This window comes from Lissotriton helveticus, chromosome 3_1, assembly GCF_964261635.1.
Source record: "Lissotriton helveticus chromosome 3_1, aLisHel1.1, whole genome shotgun sequence".
Taxonomy (NCBI): domain Eukaryota; kingdom Metazoa; phylum Chordata; class Amphibia; order Caudata; family Salamandridae; genus Lissotriton; species Lissotriton helveticus.
In genome coordinates, this window is record NC_136061.1 from 1,027,433,405 (window position 1) to 1,027,457,890 (window position 24,486).

Genomic DNA, 24,486 nt, shown 5'->3' on the forward strand with positions numbered 1-24,486 from the left:
ACTGTTAGCAAAGTATCATCCTGCGGTATATTTGTGTATAACACTTCTACATCATATGACACTAGGAGAAATGACTCTGGATCAAACAGAACTGTAGAAAGAAAAGATAGAATATGTTTAGTGTCCTGTAAATAGGATGACACCTCACTGACTAATGGTCTAAGAAACCAATCCCCAAATTGCGAGAGAGTTTCTAAAAGAGATCCAATGCCAGAGACAATGGGTCTACCAGGTGGCGGTATCTGTTGCTTGTGGATTTTCGGTAGGATGTAGAAGGCCATAATCTTCTGATGAGTGTTGACAAGGAATTCTGCTTCACCCCTTGTGATCCAGCCCCATTATTTGCCTTGTTCTACCAAGGCTGTTATCTTCTTCAATAGTCTAGGTGTAGGATCTTTTTTATTAGATTTATAGTATTTGGTGTTGTTCAATTGTCGCAGACATTCATCTTGATACATCTGGTTATCTAAAATGACTATAGCTCCCCCTTTATCCGCGGCTTGATGACAAAATATTTGTCAGATCCCAGTTTCTTCAAGCTCTGTATTTCCTCTTGAGAGAGATTGGAGAATGGTTGTTTAACATTCTTCCTCATATTTTCAAAATTTGGAGCATCGCTTTTTCAAAGGTGGCTACCTTTGATGGAACTAAGTGTAGCGGTGGGTTAAAAGTAGTTTCTTCTTAAGTCCTGTATTCAAAGTTTGAACAACAGTGGTATTCTCAGGTTTATCGAAGAAAAATGATAACTGTACCTTTCAAAAACATCTGCCAATTCTTTGTTGGTCGTAAAATCATCTCCTCAATTGGTAGGCACAAAATCAAAACCTTTAGTCAAAACTTGAGTTTGTAATGTGGTGAGGGTCTTGTTACTCAAGTTTACGATTAAGGTAGATTGCTCGTTGATGGTAACAAGACCCGAAACGCGTCTGGTGGCAATTTTGATAGCACACAATACATTTAGAGCTCAACTAATACCCGTATGACTGCAGTTCTTCACGAAGCGTTGATGCTTTTACCATACCAGGGTGAGGTCCAAAAGGATATATATATATATATATATATATATTTATATATATATATATATATTTATATATATATATATATACTTATATATATATTTTTTTTTATATATATTACCTACTGGCAGTCGCCAGTAGGTATATATAGTTAGGATTTTTTGGAATAGGGGATTTCTGAAAATTCTATTTTGAATAACTTTGGCGTTCATGGACGGAATTGGCTGACATTTTCAGGAAAATGGCACATTTTGTTTCTGAGCGTCCCCTGAAAGTTTGGGGGGGGTTTCGTCAAGCGGGGGCCGAGAAAAAAGGGGGGTCCCAAAACGTGTTTTTAACATTGAGTTTTCCATAGGGCGGTTGGATTCACTTTTAGCTCGAACGGCTGAATGGATTGCCACAAAACTTGGCAAAATTGTAGGGACTGGTAGCCCGATGTGCCTTTGCTATGTCTCAAGATATATGCTCCAGTGGTTTTTACGAAAATTAACTTTGAAAAATATATATTGGGCTACATTGGGCTATATATATGTTAGAGCCCAAATGTAGCCCAATGTAGCCAAATGTAGCCCAATGTAGCCCAATGTAGCCCAAAGATGGCCACCAGAGACAAAAAAAAATCAAATGTAGCCCAAATATCAGCCAGATGTAGCCCAACTATAGCCCAATGACAGAATGTCCCATAGTGTTCTAAAGAACAACTAGAACGCTAACAGTCTTACTTATGACAAAAGTATGGCACACCTGAAGTCATCTGGATTGGAATAAAGTGTTAACACTTAATACATTTAATTTGAAAAGGAACAAAATGAGGGGTTTCATTTTGCCATAGAAATGTTATATATATATATATATATATATATATATATATATATATATATATATATATATATATATATATATATATATATATATATATTACCTACTGGTGGTCGCCAGTAGGTATATATAGTTAGGATTTTTTTGAATAGGGATTTCTGAAAATTCTATGTTGAATAACTTTGGCGTTGATGGACGGAATTGGCTGAAATTTTCAGGAAAATGGCACATTTTGTTTCTGAGCGTCCCCCGAAAGTTTGGGGGGGGTTTCGTCAAGCGGGGGCCGAGTAAAAAGGGGGGTCCCAAAACGTGTTTTTAACATTGAGTTTTCCATAGGGCGGTTGGACTCACTTTTAGCTCGAACGGCTGAATGGATTTCTATGAAACTTGGCAAAATTGTAGAGACTGTTTGCCCGATGTGCCTTTGCTAGGTCTCAAGATATGTGCTCCAGTGGATTTTGAGAAATTAACGTTCAAAAAAATATATATATCTGTGACAGCGTCCCGGTTGTTGTGTTGTGTGGGTGATGTAAGTACCAACATGTAGGTACCAATGAAGAGTCTAAAATTCAATGTACACCGTCTCCTCTGTAGATATTTTGTATGTTCTAATATGGGTTATTTAAATGTAAATGTGTGGAAAAGCACTTCATGCTTTAAAGCAATTGTATTTTTGAACTGATTGTTCTTTCCTCTTAGTCCTCCTCTTTGTTTTTTTTCCCCCACACTCTTCTTCAGCATGATAGTTGATAAATTCGTTCCTTCAAAAAATTTATATACATAAAAAAATTATATTAAATACATATAAAATGTATTTTTCCTTTAAAAGAAGAATACATTTTACAGCTTTTGATATTTGCTATTAAAAAACCATTGAAATTCACTGAAAAAACCATAGGTTATAGCCCATATATAGTTAGGAATTAGCATTTACAAAACCTTGAAAATTCACTGAAAAAACCATGGGTTATAGACCATATATAGTTAGGAATTAGCATTTACAAAACCTTATTTTACTCACACAAAACCATTGAAATTCGCATATATAGTTAGTTGCACTAACTATATATCGCGCACCCGCAATCCACTGCTGATCATGTCACATATTACATCATTCATGACATGGTCAGTGACATCACTGATGACATCACTGATGACATCTCAAATGACATCACTGATGACAACATCCAGTGACTGTATGTTTCTGTAAAGTTAAAATATGTCTTACATATTGAAGAATGAGTGGATGTATAAGTGTCTGGATGAAGGATTTAGTAGGTGCATGACTGACTGTATGAGTGAGTGATTAAATATGTCTCACTGAGTGCATGGGTTAGTGACTAAACTGTCTTAATTTGTGCATCATTATGTCTGTTGTTCTGTAAACTGCTGCATGTGTTGATCAGTAGCTATATGAGTAACTATATGGGTTATTGATTGGTTGCCCAAGTATTTGTATGGGAGACTGAGTGTGTGTGTGGGTGGCTGGGAGGTGTATGACTCTGTGCATAGATGTGTGAGCAGTTGATTCACTAGATGTATGGGTTCAAAAGTGCATGTGGAAACAGCTGTATGGGCGGTTGACTGTGTGCATGAGTGTATTGGTGAGTGAATGGATATCTCAGTGCTACATGTCAAAGTAAGTACATATGTAAAACACAGTACATGTGAGAGTTGATATATATAAATAACTGTGCATAAGACCAAGTGAATGTGTGAGTGGCTGTATGGATCATTGTGAACTTGTATCAGGGATTGTATAAGAGAGTAAATATGTGTTAGTATATGTTTGAATAAGTAAGGTGTGTATAACTGTATAGTTGAGGAAATGGAGGTGTGATTGATTCTTTGCATGACTGACTAGGTGTGTCAGTAACTCCATGGATGAGTGACAGTCTGTGAGTGTCTGTTTACACTGAGTGTATCTAAGGTTATATTAGAGTCTGAAGAGGTTCATCGTATTATCACATGAATGATGTCATCAGTGATGTGATCAGTAATGTCAAATGAGATGTCATCAGTGATGTCATCAGTGATGTGATTTGAGATGTCATCAGTGATGTCATCAGTGATGTCATCAGTGGTCATTTGAGATGTCATCAGTGATGTCATCAGTGATGTCATCAGTGATGTCATCAGTGATGTCATTTGAGATGTCACCAGTGATGTCATTTGAGATGTCATCAGTGATGTCATTTGAGATGTCATCAGTGATGTCATCAGTGATGTCACTGACCATGTCATGAATGATGTAATATGTGACATGATCAGCAGTGGATTGCGGGTGCGCGATATATAGTTAGTGCAATTAACTATATATGCGAATTTCAATGGTTTTGTGTGAGTAAAATAAGGTTTTGTAAATGCTAATTCCTAACTATATATGGTCTATAACCCATGGTTTTTCCGTGAATATATATATATATATATATATATATATATATATATATATATTCACTGAAAAAAACAAAGGTTACAGGGACACAAAACCATGTACCAATTCAGCAGTTATAGTTGTACTTATGTTAAAAAACGATAACTTGTTGCCTAGGGTTACTCATCTCCTTAACCGCGGCTCAAATTCCGCCGCGGTGTGGGAGTTTTAATGAGTGGGCGGGGCTGCGTCGGCCTACGGACGTGCGCAGCACTAGCCAGGTAGTGCTCGCGACGGCCGTTGGCTGACGCACGCACGGAAAGGGTTAATGGCACGAGTTATAGTTTCTTCGGATAAGTATGAATATAAGTATGTCTATAACTGCTGAATTTCTATGGTTTTGCGTGGGTAAAACATCAACCTAACTATAACGTCCCGGTAACCTTTGCTTTTTTCAGTGAATGTCGATGTTTTTTTAATGTAAAGTAATATATAACTACCATACATTAATACAATCCCTGCTGCATACGGCCTTCAGCCGGGCGCAGTGGTGGTTGTTCCACAAGGCCTGACCTGCGACAATTCCCCTCATATGCATCCAACGCTATGCTGCAAACGGCCTTTGGCTATGCACGGCAGGGTTATGATGTTTGAGTAAGTGAGATTTTTTTTTTCAAGGGGTACCCGCTGACTTTTTACACGTGCTGCCTTTGAGAAAGGAAGTAAAGTCCAAAACACACCAGGGATTGTTTGCCTTTTAAGTGTTGCTTACTAGAGTTGTTTTCTGCCAATACAATTCAACTGGTTCAAGAGTGCACTTCACCTGGGGGCAACTGCTTGGATTTCATTAACACCATCGGCCCAGCCAAGAAGTGCACTAGCGCAAGACAAGAGCAGGTCTGTGGCATGTTTATTGGGGCAGCCATATACGGAGCGACAGGTTCGACAATTTATATTAGTTAATGACTTTTGGGCAAATAACACTGGCAGAAAGATGAAACCAGGGCCTGAGTGACTATGGTGATCCAAAGGGGTAAGACTTGGACTTCCTAACCCGAAATGCATTGCACCGCTGAGAGGCTCACTAAGGAGTAATGAGTAAATTGGGGATAAATAGGAAGCAATGCTGCCTTTTCAAACGTGCTCCCTTTGAGAAAGGACATAAAGTTGCCTGCCTTTTAAGTGTTGCTTTCTGGAATTGTTTTCTGCCAATAAAATGAGTCTGGTTCGAGAGTGCACTTGGCCTGGGGTCAGCTTCTTGGATTTCATTAATATGGCTGGCCAAGCCATAAAGTGCACCCCGCAGGACAATAGGGTGTCCACTGTATGACGGAGTGACAGGTTCTGCATTGTATATTTTTAAATAACTTTTGCGCAAATAACACTGGCAGAAAGATTTAAAAAACAGGACATGAGTAACTTTGGCGACCTACTGGGGTAATACTTGGACTTCCTAACACGAAATGCACTGCACCAGCTGAGAAGTTCACTTGGGAGTGATGAGTAAATTAGGAATACATTGGAACCAATGCTGCCTTTTCATACGTGCTGCCTTTGAGAAAGGACGTAAGTCCAAAACGCGTCAGGCATTGTCTGACTTTTAAGTGTTGCTTACTGGAGTTGTTGCCTGCCAATAAAATTCAATTGGTTCAAGAGTGCACGTTGCCTGGGGAAACTTCTTGGATTTCATGAACACGGCCGTCTCACTGCGTAAAATGTCAAATATATAACCTCTCAAGCATGAAGCAAAACTCCATTCTTATGCAACTTATGTAAAGCTGTGCCCTTTAAAGGCAGGTCAGTTCTGCGGCAAGCGGACCGTAAGTTGACCAACGATAGATGCAGATAAAACGAAAGAAAAGAAAACTATCACCCACCGCACAAACTGAAATTCTGTGTCGTCTCTAGGAAGAGCAGCATGCAAACAGCATGCAAACAGTATAAAAAAGTACGATGGTGTTAATCACCAACATGATCATGTGTAGACAAAGAGCAAAGGACATGGTTCTTTGCTCTTTGCTCTTTGTAGCTTTAGGAAGTTACATAAGAAAAGAGTTTTGCGTGAGAGTTTCTTTATTTGACATGTTACCCAGTGAGATGGGCGAAAATCTTGTATAGAATGTCGCCCCTGGGCCTTGAAAATAGAATTTTTGGAACCAGGTTGCAAATAAGAGGATGAATTGTACAAGTCTTTCCATTTGTCCACTGCAGGGTTTTGCACAAACCCTGCAGTGGGCAAATGGAAAGACTTGTACAATTCATCCTCTTATTTGCAACCTGGTTCCAAAAATTCTATTTTCAAGGCCCAGGGGCGACATTCTATACAAGATTTTCACCTTGCACACTAGACAAAAGGACTTCAGAGATAAAGATTTCTGATGAATGCAATACCTCTTTGTAATGTGGACACAATATATGTTTAATTTACTTTTGTGAAATGGTTTTGCTATTTTTTAACTATCTGTAACCTGAACTTTGACTCATTGAATTATTCATTTGACCTCCATGTATAACAATCTAGTAATGTTCATCTGGCATTTATGCATTGCAACTGACATGTTGCTCAAGATGTTGTCTATGTCTATTGTTTAACCTTTTCCTTTAAAGGTGACTGAGCACACTGTTTTTGTGAGAGGCTGTGACAAAGCCCCCTTGTGGTTGAAACATGTAACAACGGGGTTTGTGTGCAGGAATCCGTTGTGAGATATATATATATATATATATATATATATATATATATATATATATATATATATATATATATATATATATATATATATATATATATATATATATATATATATGTATATCTAGATATATATCCACGCTCTCTCTTTCAGTCCCGTTCGGGACAAAGAAGCACTCACAGGGGTATTTGATTCTTACAAGTATTTTTATCCGCTTTCAGCAAAATAACATGACGCGTTTCGGCTACTGCCTTACTTTAATGTGATTAGAGTAAGGCAGTAGCCGGGACGCGTCATGTTATTTTTGCTGAAAACGGATTAAAATACTTGTAAGAATCAAATACCCCTGTGAGCGCTTCTTTGTCCTGGACGGGACGGAAAGAGAGAGCGTGGATTTAAACGCGGCGGTACTACCGCGTCAAAAGCACACGTTTATGAGTGCGCAGCAACCAGGTGCGGAGGAGCGAGGATCTAGATATATATACATATATACATTGACAAAGCCATTTCTGCCGAAACGCGTCTGTTGCTGTGAGGTCCTGTCAATAAACGAGCGAAATCTGCCCCGGGAGTGTGTTTTTCTTCTAAAGTACCTGGAGTAGTTTGGAGAAGTGGAGCGCAATATTTAGATATATATAGATATATATATAGATATATTTATATATTGCCCAGTGATAGTGGCAATAGTGGCTTTGCGTGGTATCATACATATCATTTTTCATTTGCGTCGCTCTTGCACCACATTCTATTGTGCCAGAGTGAAGCAAAGGGACTCATAAATATTCCCTTCAATATATAAACATTGGGGGGCAACTTTATGAATGTTGTAGCTCAGTGCAGCAAATCACCTTTGCTGCGCTGCTCTGTGTCACAAGGAACGGGCAGTAAATGCACCGTATTTATCTAATACTGTGCATTCATGTTTTTTTCTCTGTGCTAGCACCTTTTTGGAAGCCTTGCACCAATGCAGGCATCCTTTCACCATGGTGCAACGGTGAGTGTGTTGTAGGGAGGATTGTTTTTGGTGCAAGAAGGTGCTGAGAGGCTTTTTCCTCTTTCTATGTGTACTGCATTTTGCAGCACATATAGAAAGAGGAAGATCCAAAGAGAAATAAATATATTTCTTCTCGTTACGCTTCACCTGGGTAAGCAAATAATTTTGGCACATTCCCAGGTTTACCTGTTCTTATAAATCTAGGAATGGCCAAAAACCATGGGAGCTGTGTGGTAATACCCATGCGACGTCCATGAAATGCCCACCCAGGGCAGGGTAGCACAACGCAGCCATTTGCACTGCTTTGCGTTACTCCAGATTTTTAGAGCCACTAAAAGCCACGCAAAGTAGCTTTGCATGGCTTCAAAATCTGACTTACGATTTGCGTCGCTTTTCCCCCATGTTGTGTGGTGCAAGAGTGACGCAAACCATGTCATAAATATGGCCCTGCTGTAAATATTGATGTTAGCAGTGTTTAATATGAGCCGGTGGTTTCCGGTGCTCGGCACCGGCACTTAATTGTCAACACTCGGACTTATGACAGTCTGCCCCATGGAGGTGCTCTATATCTTATTTAGAGATGAGCAGCAACAGTTGTTTATTCGTTCAATATACAGTAAAAATATACTGATACCTGCTGCCCCAGACATTCTTTTAGGATTTGGAGCATGGAATAGTCTGAATTGTCACACTTGCAGTTATGTTGGTACTGTCATTGGCAGCGCTGGAAGGAGCAATAGGTGTCGAAAGCTGTAGTTGCCTCCTGGCCAGGGCCCTGTTTTTTTTACAAATTAAGTACTGAATGTTAAACACATCTACATTTCCCAGCAGCAGCACTGCCACTTTCAACCTTGAGAAATATACACAAATAACATTATTTAGAGCCACAGCATGCATTTACAGTAGTGGTTTAATTTACACAAAAGACTTTCTAAATTGAACCCACGCTTCTTACTCAATCTCTTCATCGTATCCCTTCCAGTACTAAAGTCCATAATTAGGGCGAGAAGGTTAGAGTGAGTTGTCTCAGTGCATTATGCTTTATGCGTGCACCTGTAATTATTTGTGCTATCTATAAGACTGTACGTATGCGTCTTGGTGCCTTGAATTTGTAGTCAATCAGTAAGCAATTCAACTTTGTCGTCAATATGAAGGTCATGTACCATTTTAGTTGAAATGCAGCAGTTATTATTTATTGAACTACACTGCATAATTTACACGTTTTACTAGTTTACTTTTCAGAACATCTTTCTTAAGTTTTTTAATTGATTTAGGAGATTTATTTCCCAGCTTAAGTGTTATTTTCATGGAAGCTGGGTTTATTTTATTTTTTTACATCATTTAAAATTTGTCACAAGTACCTAGGGAAATGCCATCTGTTTTAAGGATATATCTTGATTGTGATTACATGAAGAGTGGGTAACAAATAGCGATGCTCACATTCTTTTTAACATTCTAACATTTAATCGTCCCGAAGCTATGACTACACGCTATACGCTACTGGGTCTAAACTGGGGTGCCATGGTGAACAACAGAACAATGGATTTAAACCAGATCGCTTGACTTGGGGTGAATGTTTGATTTCTTCCGCATTCCGTCCATCATTTGTGAGTCTTTTTCTTTCTCGCCCTAAGCGCAACAATTATGCCCAGACTTGGGTCCCGGGCTCACTGTGTCACTGAATTCAAGCTAGACTGGCTGTTGAGGGGTGATACTCAGAAGGTCTGAGGATACTTGTTTCTGGTCGAAGGAGGACCTGGCTTGGCAGTTCGGGCTAGACTGTTCCCATGAGGAGCAGGGTCAAGACTGATTTGCATTTGGCTGAGTCTAAAGTGGGGTGGCATGGTGAGCAAAAGAACAATAGTTTTAACCCATTCTCTTGACTTGGGATGAATATTTGATTTGTTCCTCATTCTGCCCATCATTTGTGTGTCTTTTGATTTATATATTCCCTACATGGCCTAGCCTTGAATACTAGTATTCCGAAATCTATAGTTGGAGAGATGAGCTGGAGAAGCTTAATACCTGGACAAAATATCAACACAGCCCAATCGTATGCAGCTTTGTATCATGATATTTTTGCGAAGATGCCTAATATCCATGGAGATGTTGTTCCTTAGATAGATCAGCCTCTGACTCTGGACAGAGATACAATACAATATAATACATTTATAAAGCGCACAGCTATATAAAAAGTTGTCCCAGTGCTGGCTTTTAGTGTGTCCAACAAGCTTCATAGGTCAAATCCGAAAGAGCCTAAACTGAGTCTAAGAGGAACGTTTTGATCTTCTTCCTGAAAACTGCTTCGGATGTGCAGCTTCTTAAGGCCAAGGGCAGGGCATTCTAAAGATTGGCAGTTAGATAAGCAAAGGAGTGGCCTCCTCTTCTAGAATCTGCAGTCTGAAGGGTTTGAAACCACTTAGGATTATTAGAGCGAAGGGATCAGGCCTGGAGAGACAGTTTGAAATGGGCTCTAAGACACGAAGGACCCCTGGAATAAAAAATCTTAAAAGCAAGGGTAACGGTCATTAACTGTATCCTTATGCCAATTGGGAGCCAGTGAAGCTGGCGCAGGTGAACAGAAATAGGACACCAGGGAGGACATTTCAGGATCAGACAGGCTTCCACGTTCTAAAGGATCTGTAGCCGGTGTAAAAGATAAGTAGGAAGACCAAGATATAAGCAATTGGAGTAGTTCAGTTTAGACGTAATCATGGCATGTACTCCGTCTTCTGTTCATCCACGGGAATAAAATGCATCATCCGTCTCAAGGACCTGAGAGTCTGAAAACAGGATCTAGATAATGATTTTATTTGAGGCTCAAAGGTAAGTTCTGCATCAAATTTGACCCCCAGGTTTCTGGCCACCTGGCCAGGACAGGGTGCATTGTCAATCTCAGGTGGCCACCATAGTCTGTAATCAGATATGATTTTAGGACCAAAAAAAGACTTTGATCTTATTTGAATTTAATTTCAGGAAGTTAGCATTCATCCACTGTAAAACAGAGTCGAGACATAATTTGAGGGAAGTTAATGTTGAAGGATCCCTTTCTTGGAAAGACAAGAACTGCTGTATATCCTCAGCTTATGAGACAACCCTAATCCTAAAGAACTCCACAATATCTGCCAGGGGTGACATATATATATATTACAGAGGGTAGGGCTCTTGACCCCCCCAAGGTAGGTTGCTCCCCCTCTGCACAGCACCAATTGTGTGTCCCCTGCCTCAGCTCCCGCTGCTGAGGAAGTTTGAGGCCCTCCACCACCCGCAGGCTACCACCTGTGCCTCATCCCTGGTGGCCAGTGGTAGGCCGTAGGTAGGTTTGTTCATCCTCCACTTTATTGCTTTTATTGTATTGCCTGTATTTTCATTGTTGTGTCTGTGACTGCTGTTGTCTGTCTTCCCCCGCTGCCTGTATGTGGTCCTTGCCCCTTTTTCTTCCCTTTGTTCCCCTCGCTGTCCCTGTGCTCTCTCTGCCCAGTCTTTCCTTCTGTACCCCACGCTGCCCCAGTGTCTCTGGCCGGTTTTCCCTTCTGTTCCCCTCACTGCCCCCTGCCTCTCTGCCCGTTCTGCCTTCTGTTCTTAACTGCCCCTGTATTTCTGTATTCTGTATTTTGGCTCTGTGCCACTCGTTTTTCCGGTATTTCTGTGCCCTTTTTGCCTTCTGTGCCACTCGTTTTTCCCTCGTTTTTGTGCCCCTTTTGCCTTCTGTTCGACTCGTTTTTTGTGCCCTTCTGCCTTCCGTTCCACTCGTTTTATGTGCCCTTTTGCCCTCTGTTCCACTTGTTTTTTGTGCCCTCCTGCCCTCTGTGCCACTCATTTTTCCCTCATTTTTGTGCCCCTTTTGCCTTCTATTCCACTCATTTTTTGTGCCCTTCTGCCTTCCGTTCCACTCGTTTTTTGTGCCCTTCTGCCCTCTGTGCCACTCGTTTTTCCCTCATTTGTGTGCCCCTTTTGCCTTCTGTTCCGCTCGTTTTTTGTTCTCTTTTGCTTTCTGTGCCACTCGTTTTACCCTCGATTTTGTGTCCCTTTTCCTTCTGTTACCTTCGATATCCCTCACCGCCCTCGCCGCTGCGTCCCCTGCGGCCCAGCCCCCCTGACTGCCCACTGCCCATTCGCTGCCCCCGCCTCCCTTCTCCCAGCTGCTCCTTCCTCCCACCTCCCCATATATGCCAGCCACTGCGCGGCCGCGCCGAAGGCGTGCCTGAGGCGAGTCCGCACCTGGGCCGTGCCCAGGGCCAGAACCCCTGGCCCCCGCACCCGCCACGACGACCGCCGCCACTATGATGCCAGCACTCTGCACGCTCTCAACTCCGTAAGGAGCCACACCTGCTTCAAGGCCCCCCGAAATGCACGCACAGCCCCTTCACCTGCCAGAACTGCAGCTACACCAGCCTCAGAGCCGACGAACCACCCGCCAAGAAAGACCCCAACCACCTCCGATGCATACGACTGAACACCCGCTCCGCACGCAAGCATGCCGTCGAGCTTTGGGACCTGCTCGACACAACTTTCCCGTACGTCGTCTTCCTGACAGAGACCTGGTTTAACGACTCCACCACACCCGACATCGCCATTGCCATCCCAGACGGCTACAAGATCACCTGCAGAGACTGCACCAATGGAGTCGGAGGAGGAATCGCCATTGTCCACAAGAACAGCATCAGGGTCTCGACTAGCACCAACGACGCGCTCAGCACCGCCCAACACATGCATTTCCAGATCCACACAGACCCTAATTCCACCCTCAGAGGCACCCTCATCCACCGACCCCGCCAGACCCCGCCCCCAGTTCAGAGACTCCATCGCCGACTTGATCAGCACGCACGCCCTGACCTCCACCAACTACATACTCATCGGAGACCTGAACTTTCACCTTGAGAAAAACAACGACAACAACTCCACAACCCTGATCGATAACCTCGCCAACCTCGGACTGAAGCAACTCGTCACAACGCCCACCCACTCCGCCGGCCACATGCTCAACCCCGTCTTCTCCTCAAGCCCGTACGTCTCCATCAGCCACACCACTGAACTCCTCTGGACCGACCACCGCTGCATCCACTTCGCCTTCCAGAAACCCACCACACACCACCGCACCCAACAGATCCCCCGCCGCTGCTGGAGCAAAATCACCGAAGACCAACTACACGCAAACCTCGCTCTCAGCCCACCCACTAAACCCTCCAACACCGACGACGCTGCCCACAGTCTCAGACGCTGGATCGAGGACTGAGCCAACACCCTCGCCTCGCTGAAGAAACCCCCCCACAGAGACACCAGCAAGCGGGCCAGCTTGTTCACCCCATAACTCCTAGCCTCCAAGCAAGCCTGCTGGAAACTAGAGAAGAAATGGCACACTGAACAAACTCCGGACAGCCATTCAGCACACAAGGACGCCATCCGCAACCACCACCACCTCATCATGGCGGCCAAGAGGACCTACTTTAAAGACCTCCGCGACAACAACGCACACATTAGCAAGGAGCTCTTCAACATCGTGAGGGAACTCTCCAACCCCAGCTCCAACACCAATGACATCCCGCCGTCTCAAGCCTTGTGCGACTCCCTCGCCACCTTCTTCCACCGCAAGATAGTAGACATCCACGACAGCTTCAACACCCGGACACACCCAACAGACAGCAACACAACAGACCCTCCGTACATCATCAACCACAACCCCCTGCTAGCCTGGGCTAGTGTGAGCATCGATGACACCATCAAGACCATGCTCTCAATCCACTACGGCTCTCCGTCAGACCCATTCCCGCACCACGTCTTCAACAGAGCAATCAGCTCCATCGCACCCCACCTGCGCAACGTCATCAATCTCTCCCTCGAGACTCTGACCATCCCAGAGAGCTGGAAACACGCCGAGATCAACGCCCTACTCAAAAAACCTAAGGCAGACCCAAGAGACCTCAAGAACTTCCGGCCCATCTCTCTGCTCCCCTTCTCAGCCAAGGTCATCGAGAAAACTGTCAACAGACAGCTAACCCGATACCTCGAAGAAAACAGAACCCTGGACCCTTCCCAGTCAGGGTTCCGCAACAACCACAGCACCGAGACTGCCCTCATCGCCACCATCGACGACATCAGGACCCTGCTGGACAATTGCCAGACCGCAGCACTCATCCTCCTAGACCTCTCTGCCGCCTTCGCACGCCTCCACGCCGCAGGGATCCGAGACAAGGCTCTGGATTGGACCACCTCCGTCCTCTCCAGCAGAACCCAGAGCATCCGCCTCCCCCCATTCCGTTCCAAAGCCACCGAGATCATCTGCGGCGTACCCCAGGGATCTTCCCTCAGCCCGATGCTGTTCAACATTTACATGGCCCCGCTCGCACACAAAGCCCGACAGCACAACCTCAACATAATCTCCTACGCCAACGACACTCAGCTGATCCTCTCCCTCACCAAGGACCCCATCACCGCCAAAGCCAAGCCTCCATGAAGGAATGAAGGCCGTCACAGACTGGATGAAGACCAGCTGTCTGAAGCTGAACTCGGAAATATGGAGGTCCTCATCCTCTGCTCCAACCCTTCAGCCTGGGACGACTCCTGGTGGCCGACGGCACTGGGGGCAGCCCCGACACCCACCGATCATGCACACAACCTGGGAATCATCCTCGACTCAACGCTCTCAATAACCAATCAAGTCAACGCCGTCTCTTCCTCCTGCTTCAACACCCTCCGCATGCTCCGCAAGATCTACAGATGGATCCTGACAGATACAAGAAAGACAGTCACCCAGGCCCTCGTCAGCAGCAGACTCGACTACGGAAACACCCTCTACGCGGGAGCCCCGACCAAGCTCATAAAACGACTACACAGCATCCAAAACGCAGAGGCACGACTGATCCTCAACGTACCACGCCACGGCCACATCACCCCCCCACCTGAGAAACCTGGACTGACTCACCGTCAACAAGGGGATATCCTTCAAGCTCCTCACCCACGCACACAAGGCACTCTATAAGACTGTCCCAGCCTACCTCAACAGACGGCTCTCCTTCTACATCCCCAACCGCCAGCTATGCTCCGCCGACCTCTCACTTGCCACCGTCCCACGCATCCGAAGAACAACCACCAGTGGGATATCCTTCTCCCACCTCGCCGCCAAGACATGGAACACCCTCCCACTGAGCCTACGACAGACCCAAGCCCTGCTGACCTTCAGGAAGATACCCAAGACCTGGCTGTTTGATCAGTAGGACCGATTGCGTGTGATTACATATAAAGGGATGGAACCCAGATAAGGCACACCCAGTAATACCAAAGCCCTACAGTCTTTCCAGCAAAACCGCATGGGAAACCATATTAAAAGCTGCTGAAAGATCTAGCAGCGTTATCATAAATGGGGAATTTTGGTCCAGATTCATTTTAATATGCTCAGATACTTTGAGAAGAGTGGTCTCAGTATTGTCCCTGCATCGTAAACCAGATTGCCATTCATGTAGTAAAAAGTTATTCTCCAGCTAGCAAGTGAGCTGTCTGTTGCCATTTTTTTCCACCAGCTTTGCCATAATAGGTAGCAGTGAAATAGGCCGTAAATTGCAAAGCATCCTAGGGTAGGCCGATGGCTTTTTAAGTAAAGGAAGTAGCATGGCCTACTTCCAACCCGAGGGGATCAATGCCTGAGCCAGAGATTCCTTGAGTAGGTAAGTCACCCAGGGATTTATTACGGGTGTAACCTGTTTAAGAATCGTCGGGTGGCAGGGATCTACAGGGGATCCAGATCTACAGTTGGCAAGACCCATTGCTGATGTTTCAAGGGAAATGGGAGAGAAACAGGACAGGAGTGGTGCCAAGGGGAGAGCAATAGGACCTGAGGTAGTTAAAGAGAGATGGGGAAAAGCGTTGTAAACTACTTGGATTTTATTATGGAAAAAATCTGAGAGTCCTGCAGAGTTTAATTGATGGAGTGAGTGACATTTTCCCACTTTTTTAGCCACTTTAAACAACTCTTTGGGGGTGTTGTCGGCTTCAGAAATAAATAGGGCAATAAATGCTTTCCGGACCCTATAAATGTTTTTGTGATATGTTTTAAGAGCTTTCTGATAAGTAGCTTTGGTTTCTGTGACGTATTGTCTCTCCAGCCTCTTACAGCTGGATTTAAGAGCCATTAGAGAGTCGGAGAACCAGGGATCTGACAGTCTAAGTCTTTTGATAAAATGCATTTTTTTAGCAATGGTGTCTATAGCCTTTTCTACCCAAGCATTAAAGAGCACCGCATTTTGCTCTAGTATACCGGTCTGTTCAACAGAAACAGATTGTAGGGCATTGGCTAATAGAAGATCATTGACTTTATGAGATGTTCTGGCCATAATCTTGGTTGTGCATGGAGGTACAGATGAGATGGCACTTATAATCTCAAAAGGAATTAGAACGTGATCTGACCAAGTGAGGTTCACAACCGGGCATACATTGATCAAAAGCGGATTAGCCAGAATAAGATCCAGGAAATAGCCGGCTATGTGGGTGGGTCCCTTAACCAGTTGTACTAAATTAAAGCCTTCTAGAGACCCACTAATTGTTCTGCTGCTTTGTTGCTCATATCATCTACCCAAAGGTTAAAAACTCCAAGTATCAAAAAGTTGGCATGTAGTGTATAGAGTTGGCCTAATGTTTCCGAAAGAGATTGTAGGGACCTAGTTGAGCCCGCTAATGTTTCAGAAAGAGATTGTAGGAACCTAGTTGAGCCTGCTGAAGGAAAATAAATGAGTTCCTCAGAGACCGAGAAGAAGGCTGACAGGGTGATATTGAACAACATACCCTATAATGTGTCATTAGTGTCGAGCTTGGTGGTAGAACACTGTAATGCTGCACGATGTATTATTGCAACCTCACCACCGATTTTATTCTCACGATTGAAATGCTTAATTGCATAATCTTGAGGAATGGGTAATGTTATATTTGTAGCAGAACTGTACTTAAACCATGTTTCATTGAGAAACATAACATCCCACTGTTTGTCAGTTAGCAGATTAAAAATTTCCGAGGCATGTCTTGGTAAACAGCGACAGTCCAGCAGGCCCGCATTAAACACTACCATTCCTATTAATGCTGGATCCATTTCAAGCATGTCGACGGAGTGTGTCAATCCCGAGGAGTGAAGGAAAGCGGGCAGAGCTTGGACCAGCAGTGTAAAAGAAAAACCACACTTTGAGCAAAGAAAACTAAAATCCAACCTTACTTAAAGCAGGGATCCTTGATGTATGCATTGTACAGAGAGTAAAGCCGATAGCTCCCGGTTTGAATATTGAATGAGAGGAGTGACAGCTGCGTGAGACATCTTAGGGGCAGCGTTGCTGGTGCTGGCCTTGATCTGGACACATGCCTTAGGGGCGCCTTTGGCATGCCAGAGGCGCACTCGCTGCAGGTCTGGTTCTAGCAGGTGGGCCGGGTTGGCCAGGCCCACACAAACATGAGCCTGGCACACCCAAACAGGATCCTTGGCCCTCGCAGTGAGGGCTTGAAGGCAGGAGCGCAATGCCTTTGGGATCAAAGTGCTTCAACCCTCTCCCGTCGTGTCAGCCCGGGCCGAGACAGCTTCCCGGGCGCACACACACACAGACAGTTTTAGAGATTATCGCAGCCGCACCAGAGTACTTCACAGGTCTTTAAAACACCATGTACATGTTAACAAGACTTTTTTTTATTGTTTCACCCCTTCATCTCTGCATGGCAAAAGGCGAAAAATCCTTCCTTTGATAACGGTAACCTTAAAAAAACTGCTGGTGCTCAGACCCAGTGAGACCTGGCCCACTTAAAGCGCTGGATAGCTCAGTGGGTTACTGCCTTTGTCACTATCGGCCAGATTCATGAAACGAAAATCGGCTCGCAAAGGGCCAGATTCTCAGAATCTGGCCCTTTGCGAGCGCAGTTTTTGCATTTGAGATTCATCATCCCAAATGCAAAAATCGCTATTACAGAATTCGCATTTTAGCGAGGAATTGCATTTAAGGAATCTCTATTTGAGATTCCTTAAATGCAATTCATTAACCAATTTTAAATTAATAAGGGGCACTGTTGGAGGGTGGCAGTGAGGGAGTCCGAGGAGGAGGTAGTGGGAGGGGCTATGGAGAGATATGGGGCACTGTTGGAGGGTGGCGGTGAGGGAATCCGAGGAGGAGGTAGTGGGAGGGGTTATGGAGCAATGAGGGGCACTGGTGGAGGGTGGTAGTGAGGGGATCCGAGGAAGAGGTCATGGGGTGGAGGGGGGAGTTAGGGAGAGATGAGGGGCACTGGTGGAGGGTGGCAGTGAGGGAATCCGAGGAGGAGGTCAATAGGGGGAGGGGCTTGGGGAGATGAAGGGCATTTGTTGCGTGTGGGTGTGATGGAATCCGAGGAGGAGGTCAATAGAGGTAGGGGCACTGTTGGAAAGTGGGAGTAAAGGTATTTACGGAGAAAGAGGTTATTGGTGCGGCGCCAAAAAAGACTTTCGCATCAGCTCTGAGGCCGGCCTCTCTGTTTTTGTTTATTTAATTAGCAGTCGGGTCATAAGGGCTACTGTGGAACATACTTTAAAGTGCGTACTAATTATATTTTCTGCTATATTCAATGTTTTAAGTTTGAAGGTGATTTTACTAATGTTTTTACCGGGAAAAATGAAAGTGGAGCCCGTTGGTGCCTGGTAGGGGACTGGGGCCCACAGTCAACTGTGAGATAAGGTGTACTGGACAGGAGTAGTGGATAATCAAGCCTGTAAGGGAGTGCGTTGCCGAGTCCGTGGTCAGGTGGAGGTAGTAATGAAGAGGGATTCTCCCTGAAGGCTCGCACAGAGGGAGCCCAAGAAATGTCACTTGCCTGATACTCCCACCTCAGAAACCTCCTCTTCCCATCAAAGGGACATTACATGGAAAAAACCACTTTCTGAGAGTGATCACATTTAGAAAGAGATTTGGGAAAAAGTGTGTTTTACTGAGCCTTGTAAGACTAAAAAGAGATAAAGGTGGGCCCTGAAGCAGGCCTGCCTAGACATATATGCGACAAATCGAGCCCGCAGTGGCCCACCCGAATTCACCCTTGGCCCACCCAAATAAAAATTCCTAGAGCCGGGCCTGGCTCGCTGTTTACATCCACAGCACGTATGGTGCATCGAGCGTTTAAAATACTCTAAGCACCTATGAAAGACTAGAGCACAGCCTCTAAGAATGGCTGCTCTTCGTGGAACAAAGAGGAATTATGGGTGAAGAGTACCCAAAGATAGATTAAGTTGAGATTCCCAACCCTCGTAACACCTTCCCACAATAACAGAAGACATCCCCACAGTAAGGGCCTACAAGCGTACAAAGGGAGGTAGGTGACCAGGTGTCAGATATATTAAAATTCAACAAAGCAAAGAGTAAAACAAAGGACAGCAATTTCATAAAACAAATACTGCATTAAAACCAGGTGCTCAGACGTGTGAAAAAGTGCTCCCGTGGTCATGACATGACTTAGTGAGAATAATAGTGTAAAAAGTCTTTTGCATACAATATACTCACTTATAGGGCTTACTCTGGGTGTGCGAAACTCGCTTTATTTGCTATAACGTATTTCCTCAAAGTTATGGCACATTTTTGTGTGATTATGCATACTGTACGTTGCACTCAAAAAACGTGTTATTCATAAAGAAACCTAGGGGCATATTCCCAAAAGATTGACGGGAGCATGGTGTTACACCACAATTGGCAACGCCTTGCTCCCACATTCTGAAAATCTAGGGATGTACTGTATTTACAATAATACAGCTTACCCCTGCGTTTTGCCTATCGCTGGCACTAAATTTAGCTGCCTAGCACCAACGCAGGCACCTTTGCACCATAGTACAAGAGTGCCTGCGTTGCAAGGTATGATTGTTCATGTGCAAGAAGGCATCCCTTTCTGCACATAAATATTCACTATTGGCAATTTGCTCTGTCTATGTTGCAGCACACATAGAAACAGCAAAAACAAGAAGTTAATTGTTTCTCCCTGTTACGCCAGATTAAGACCAGGTTTTCCCTAGTCTTATTTTTGGTGCTGCACCATAGTTACCCCAGACTTGTAAATAGGGGACAGCGTCAAAAAGCAATTGGTCGCCCACTGCAACACCCATTGCCCACCCCTTTCATGCTAAGTGCTGCGTGAATAGGGGCATTAATTAGCAACTGGATGGCACAAAACTGTCTTAAGCTTAATTCAGCAAAGACGGAAGTGCTTTTTTTCGGGTCCAAGGACAACTTCTGGTCCCCACGTTGGTGGCCTGAAGAAATGGGGACCCTCCCTTCCCCAGTGGCGAAGGTTAAAAACCTGGGCGTACTTATGGACGAACTGCTGTCCTTTAAACCTCAAATTAATGCACTATCCTCAACAACCCACTATGTGCTAAAAACCATTTGGAAAGTTCTACCATTTCTGGCGGAAGAACATAGGAAAACAGTGGTAACAGGACTGGTGCTATCCCAATTAGATGACTGCAACAGCCTCCTGCTGAATGCCCAACAGGGACTACTAAACAAACTCCAGATCCTGCAGAATGCAGCAGCGCGCCTGATCACGGGTACCCCTAAGTTTGCCTTGGTAGCACAGGATCTGGTGAACCTACAATGGTTACCAGTTCGTAAAAGAATAGTCTTCAAAGCACTCTGCGTGGTCTTTAAGGCTCTGCACGGCCTAGGCCCCCAATGTATGAAGCTGCTCTTCCATTGGTACAAGCCTGTAAGATCCCTAAGGTCAGCTGAGCAGGCACTGGTGACAGTCCCAAGAGTTAGGATACAGTGGTGGGGAGGTAGGAGCTTCTCCTTGGGCGCTGCGAAAGCATGGAACAGACTGCCGCTTAGCCTCAGACAGATGTCTGACCTGTTATCTTTCAGAAGAGCCTTAAAGACCTGGCTCTTCACGCACTAAGCTTTCAGCTCGCACGCACAATGGTCAGACAGTTTAGCGCCAGGACACCTCCGGGTAACAGTGCGCTCTAAAAAAATTTGAAAATAAAATAAATAAATGTGAAAATAAATGAAATACAAGGAGGCATTAAGTCATTTTAAGTGCCTTAACCCCGCCTTGTAAATAAGGCGAAGCGTTATCGCCACCAGAACGTCAATAAAAGTGACGTTCTGGTGGCACTAACCCCTTGTAAATATGCCCCATATTGTTTCTAAACTGTCCCTGTGCTGTGATGGTAAGTTGGATCTACAATTGTTCTAGTTACCAGTGTAAAAGTTGGTCTGCTACATTTTCATCTGTACATATATGCTCATGATTTCTGGACTTTTCCTCACATGGGTGACATTGGTCACAGCAGTTTAAATATTATAGTCTAGACAACATTTGAATGTCACCAATCAGGTAAATGATGCTCGATGCTAATTGCATGACTTTTTTCTAACAAGTGTAACAGCAACAATGGCTTTGAAACTAGGGCCCAGATTCTGAGCACTGTCACACAACACAGCGCAGCCTCCTACGAGGCTGCGCTGCATGACAGGGAGAGAGCAGTAGAGCGCCATATTGACAAAGGAATGGCACCCTCCTCCCCACTCCCTAGCACCAGTGCTGATTTCAGCTGCCGTGTGCCAGGCACACACCTTAGGTGTCAAGAAGCATGGGTGGTTGCATGGTAACGCCCATGTAACACCCCCTTAAAGCAAATGTGATACTTTTCCATCCAAACCAATGCAAGTATTTACTCACGTTGGTTTGTGAATCCAAGAGTCGGGTTAGCGTTAAAAAAGTAACACCAACCCGGCGCTAAAACTTTCAGAGTTCGGGCCTAAGAATGCTCTCAATATTTTAATTATGCCTTATAAACTTTACTTTCTGATTACTCTTTTTAACGCCTTCATTTGTCCATTGTTTATGATCCCAAATAGGAGAAATGCAGAGCCAGTCACAGCACAGAACACATCTGTCATAAAAACACATTTTGGATTGCAATCTGGTGCTACTTTCATGAAGCTGGCGAGGCAATAATTGTGAGACAAATTTGTGCGTTTTGGAACTCTGGATACTCCGTGCCTCTTATAAGGGAATTCTTTTACCATTTGCCCATAGCGAGGTGGAGAATTCATCCCATTTGGATCCAAATGCTCCTCTTATGTTCTGTTTTTGGACACATAGTATTGATCATTAAATTATGTGATAAGAGAGATCAGCATTTTATTTCAAAGCATTAATACTGTGGGATATGGGAGCCATCAATAGGTGTTTATTTACTTGCACAGTCAGCAAGAATTCATCAAGAATGGGCTATTTATTGAAAGTCTATTAGATCAACGTCAAGTGAGAAGGTTGATTATAGTCTTACTACAGATTACAATGGTTCAAGTATTGTCAATACACTGATGATGTATGGTAGATATTTTCATGAAGTACAGCTCTACCTTCTCAGTTCCCTCCTCAAGGCCTCGCAATATCCTGCTGCGAGTAGATATTACAAGCAGTATCATAGTTATTCCTGTTGGAGTAGGTTTAGCTCTCTCTTTAAGAGGCCATACTCCATCACTGAATTTTGTGGCCATTGAATATGGCTGGAATGTATTAGCCCATGTCCAACTCAGTTGCAGATCATCACAAAATAAGTGATTGTATGATGATAATACTCGATGATCATGAAATCATTCTTCTGAAAATCCCCACTCAGTGATCTGCATTAACTTAAGTCAATGCTTGCAGAACTCACCTTCTACTAAGCCTCTTGCATGGTTCAAAACATTTGTCCTCAAGACAATAGCTGCAACATGGCAACTGCTCTGTCAGGGGCCTCTCATTGGTTACACTGGCATGGGGTGCTTGCCGTTCCATATAGGTATGACTGTCACCTGGCCTGCACTTTACCCTCCTGCCCATCATTTCTTTTTCAAGACGGGTAAAACAAAATAGAGAAATTGAGGGAAATCAGGTATTTTCTTTCTCCCTTGAAATGTGAATTGAAACTGCAAATATAGGAGGGAATCACTCGAAAAGTATTTTAGAACAATAGAGAAACACCTAGTGTTTTATTTTATTTGTTCAGTAACGCACCGGCGGCGGAAGGGTCTTGTAAATCTGCCCCTTCATTTTTGGGGGGTTTTAATCTGTAAAGCATTTCACCACCCATTTCAGAATTATGCCTGTGCTAAGATAATGAATGCAGACCGAAGGGTTTGGACACTGCATAGTTCATAAGTGGAATACAATTTTGCAATTAATTTCCGTGAAACTTTTAAATTCACGTACATTTTAGGGTTAAAGTGATCTTTTCAAGACTCTTTTTTATTGTTTTTTTTTTAATAGTATTGTTTCAGTGGAATTTCGGAATCCTTTTATAAATCTTGTACTTTATTTAGGGTTCATTTTCTTTCATGTACTTACATTGTGGTCTGTCTTAATATAAAATCCCTTCCGGCGATGTCACTAGGGTAACGGATATTTGATGTCACTTCCATGCTTTGAAACTTCACTGGAGAAGGATAAACGTCCTTCATTCGGGACACAATCTTGATAAAGGATATCAGCGGTAAGGATATCTCGGTGGCTTTGAAACACCATGTAGGGAAGCATTGTTTAGAATAAATGAGAATGAAAGAGGTAATGTGCCGTCGATAATATTTAGCAGTGTACGCGAAAATAATTTAAAATTGCGACTTTTGGAAAGAACATTTTATGTCACATTAACGTTCCATTTTAGTACAATGTAAAAGCATATTAACAAACTAACTCCTTTATGCACGCTTAAGTAAACAATTTCCAATTCTGCTTATTAATATTATTTCTCTATTTCAACCCTGTTCTAATCGATTGCATCAGTGAATCTGCGCAGCCTTGTGCCAACCACACTTCTCCGCTTCTAAACAGAAATGAAAGTTAATCGCTGTGTTTAATGTGACAGAACTGATGCGGGTAACAGAATGCACCCTTTCCCTGTTCCACACATAGGTATACCGACGTGCTCCTCCGCTGCCGGGAGCTTGACTCATGGACTCAAGACCTCTCCCTCCCGAGCGTTGTCTGGATATCAGGATTCTTCAACCCCCAGTCCTTCCTCACAGGTAGGAAGCACATCACAACTCATTAGTAATTTACTGCAACAGTAATTTTTATAATTACTGCCAGGAGGCCTCATTAAATTTGATCTAATGAATAAATATTGTATTTTTCAACATGATTACCAGAACAGCTTAAACTGTGCGCCGTAAACAATATTTTCATCCGAACTCATCGCATATGAACAACTATAGATTTTTATTTTATTAGCCTATTGCCTGGATTTATATAACTATAAATATGGATTCGGTGGCACATAAATATCGTGCACCGTAATGCATGTTTTCTACTGGTGTGTCTGGAATATAAATGTGCGACTCTTTTGGGTAACAATAATATAAAACAAGTAAAAGTACAGGAAAATAAAGGCTTCAGGCGCTTGGAGTTTAAAGGGCATATCTTTGCATACCATTATTTCAATTAAAAGTAATACCATACTTAATGAAAATCCTCTAGTGCAAATCCGACTAAGGTTCAAACTGGAAGAAATTAATGTCTTGACCTTGAAGTATTTATGTAAAAAGAACTTAAGTCCTTGATAGTGCACTTTAGCAGTCTCAGGGGAGTAGCACAAGCCCCTGCAGCCTCTGCAGCGCGGGGGTGTTT

At 43.8% G+C, this 24,486-nt stretch overlaps 1 protein-coding gene across 1 annotated transcript in view; it reads left to right on the forward strand.

The window, feature by feature from the left end:
- The window catches only part of LOC144824202 (dynein axonemal heavy chain 11-like), a 3,356,387-nt gene that overhangs the window by 3,212,699 nt on the left and 119,202 nt on the right, over positions 1-24,486 (forward strand). Inside the window, exon 91 of the mRNA XM_078683354.1 lies at positions 23,773-23,885. Within this exon, the coding sequence (XP_078539480.1) occupies positions 23,773-23,885 (113 nt within the window). The remainder of the gene's footprint in view (positions 1-23,772; positions 23,886-24,486) is intronic.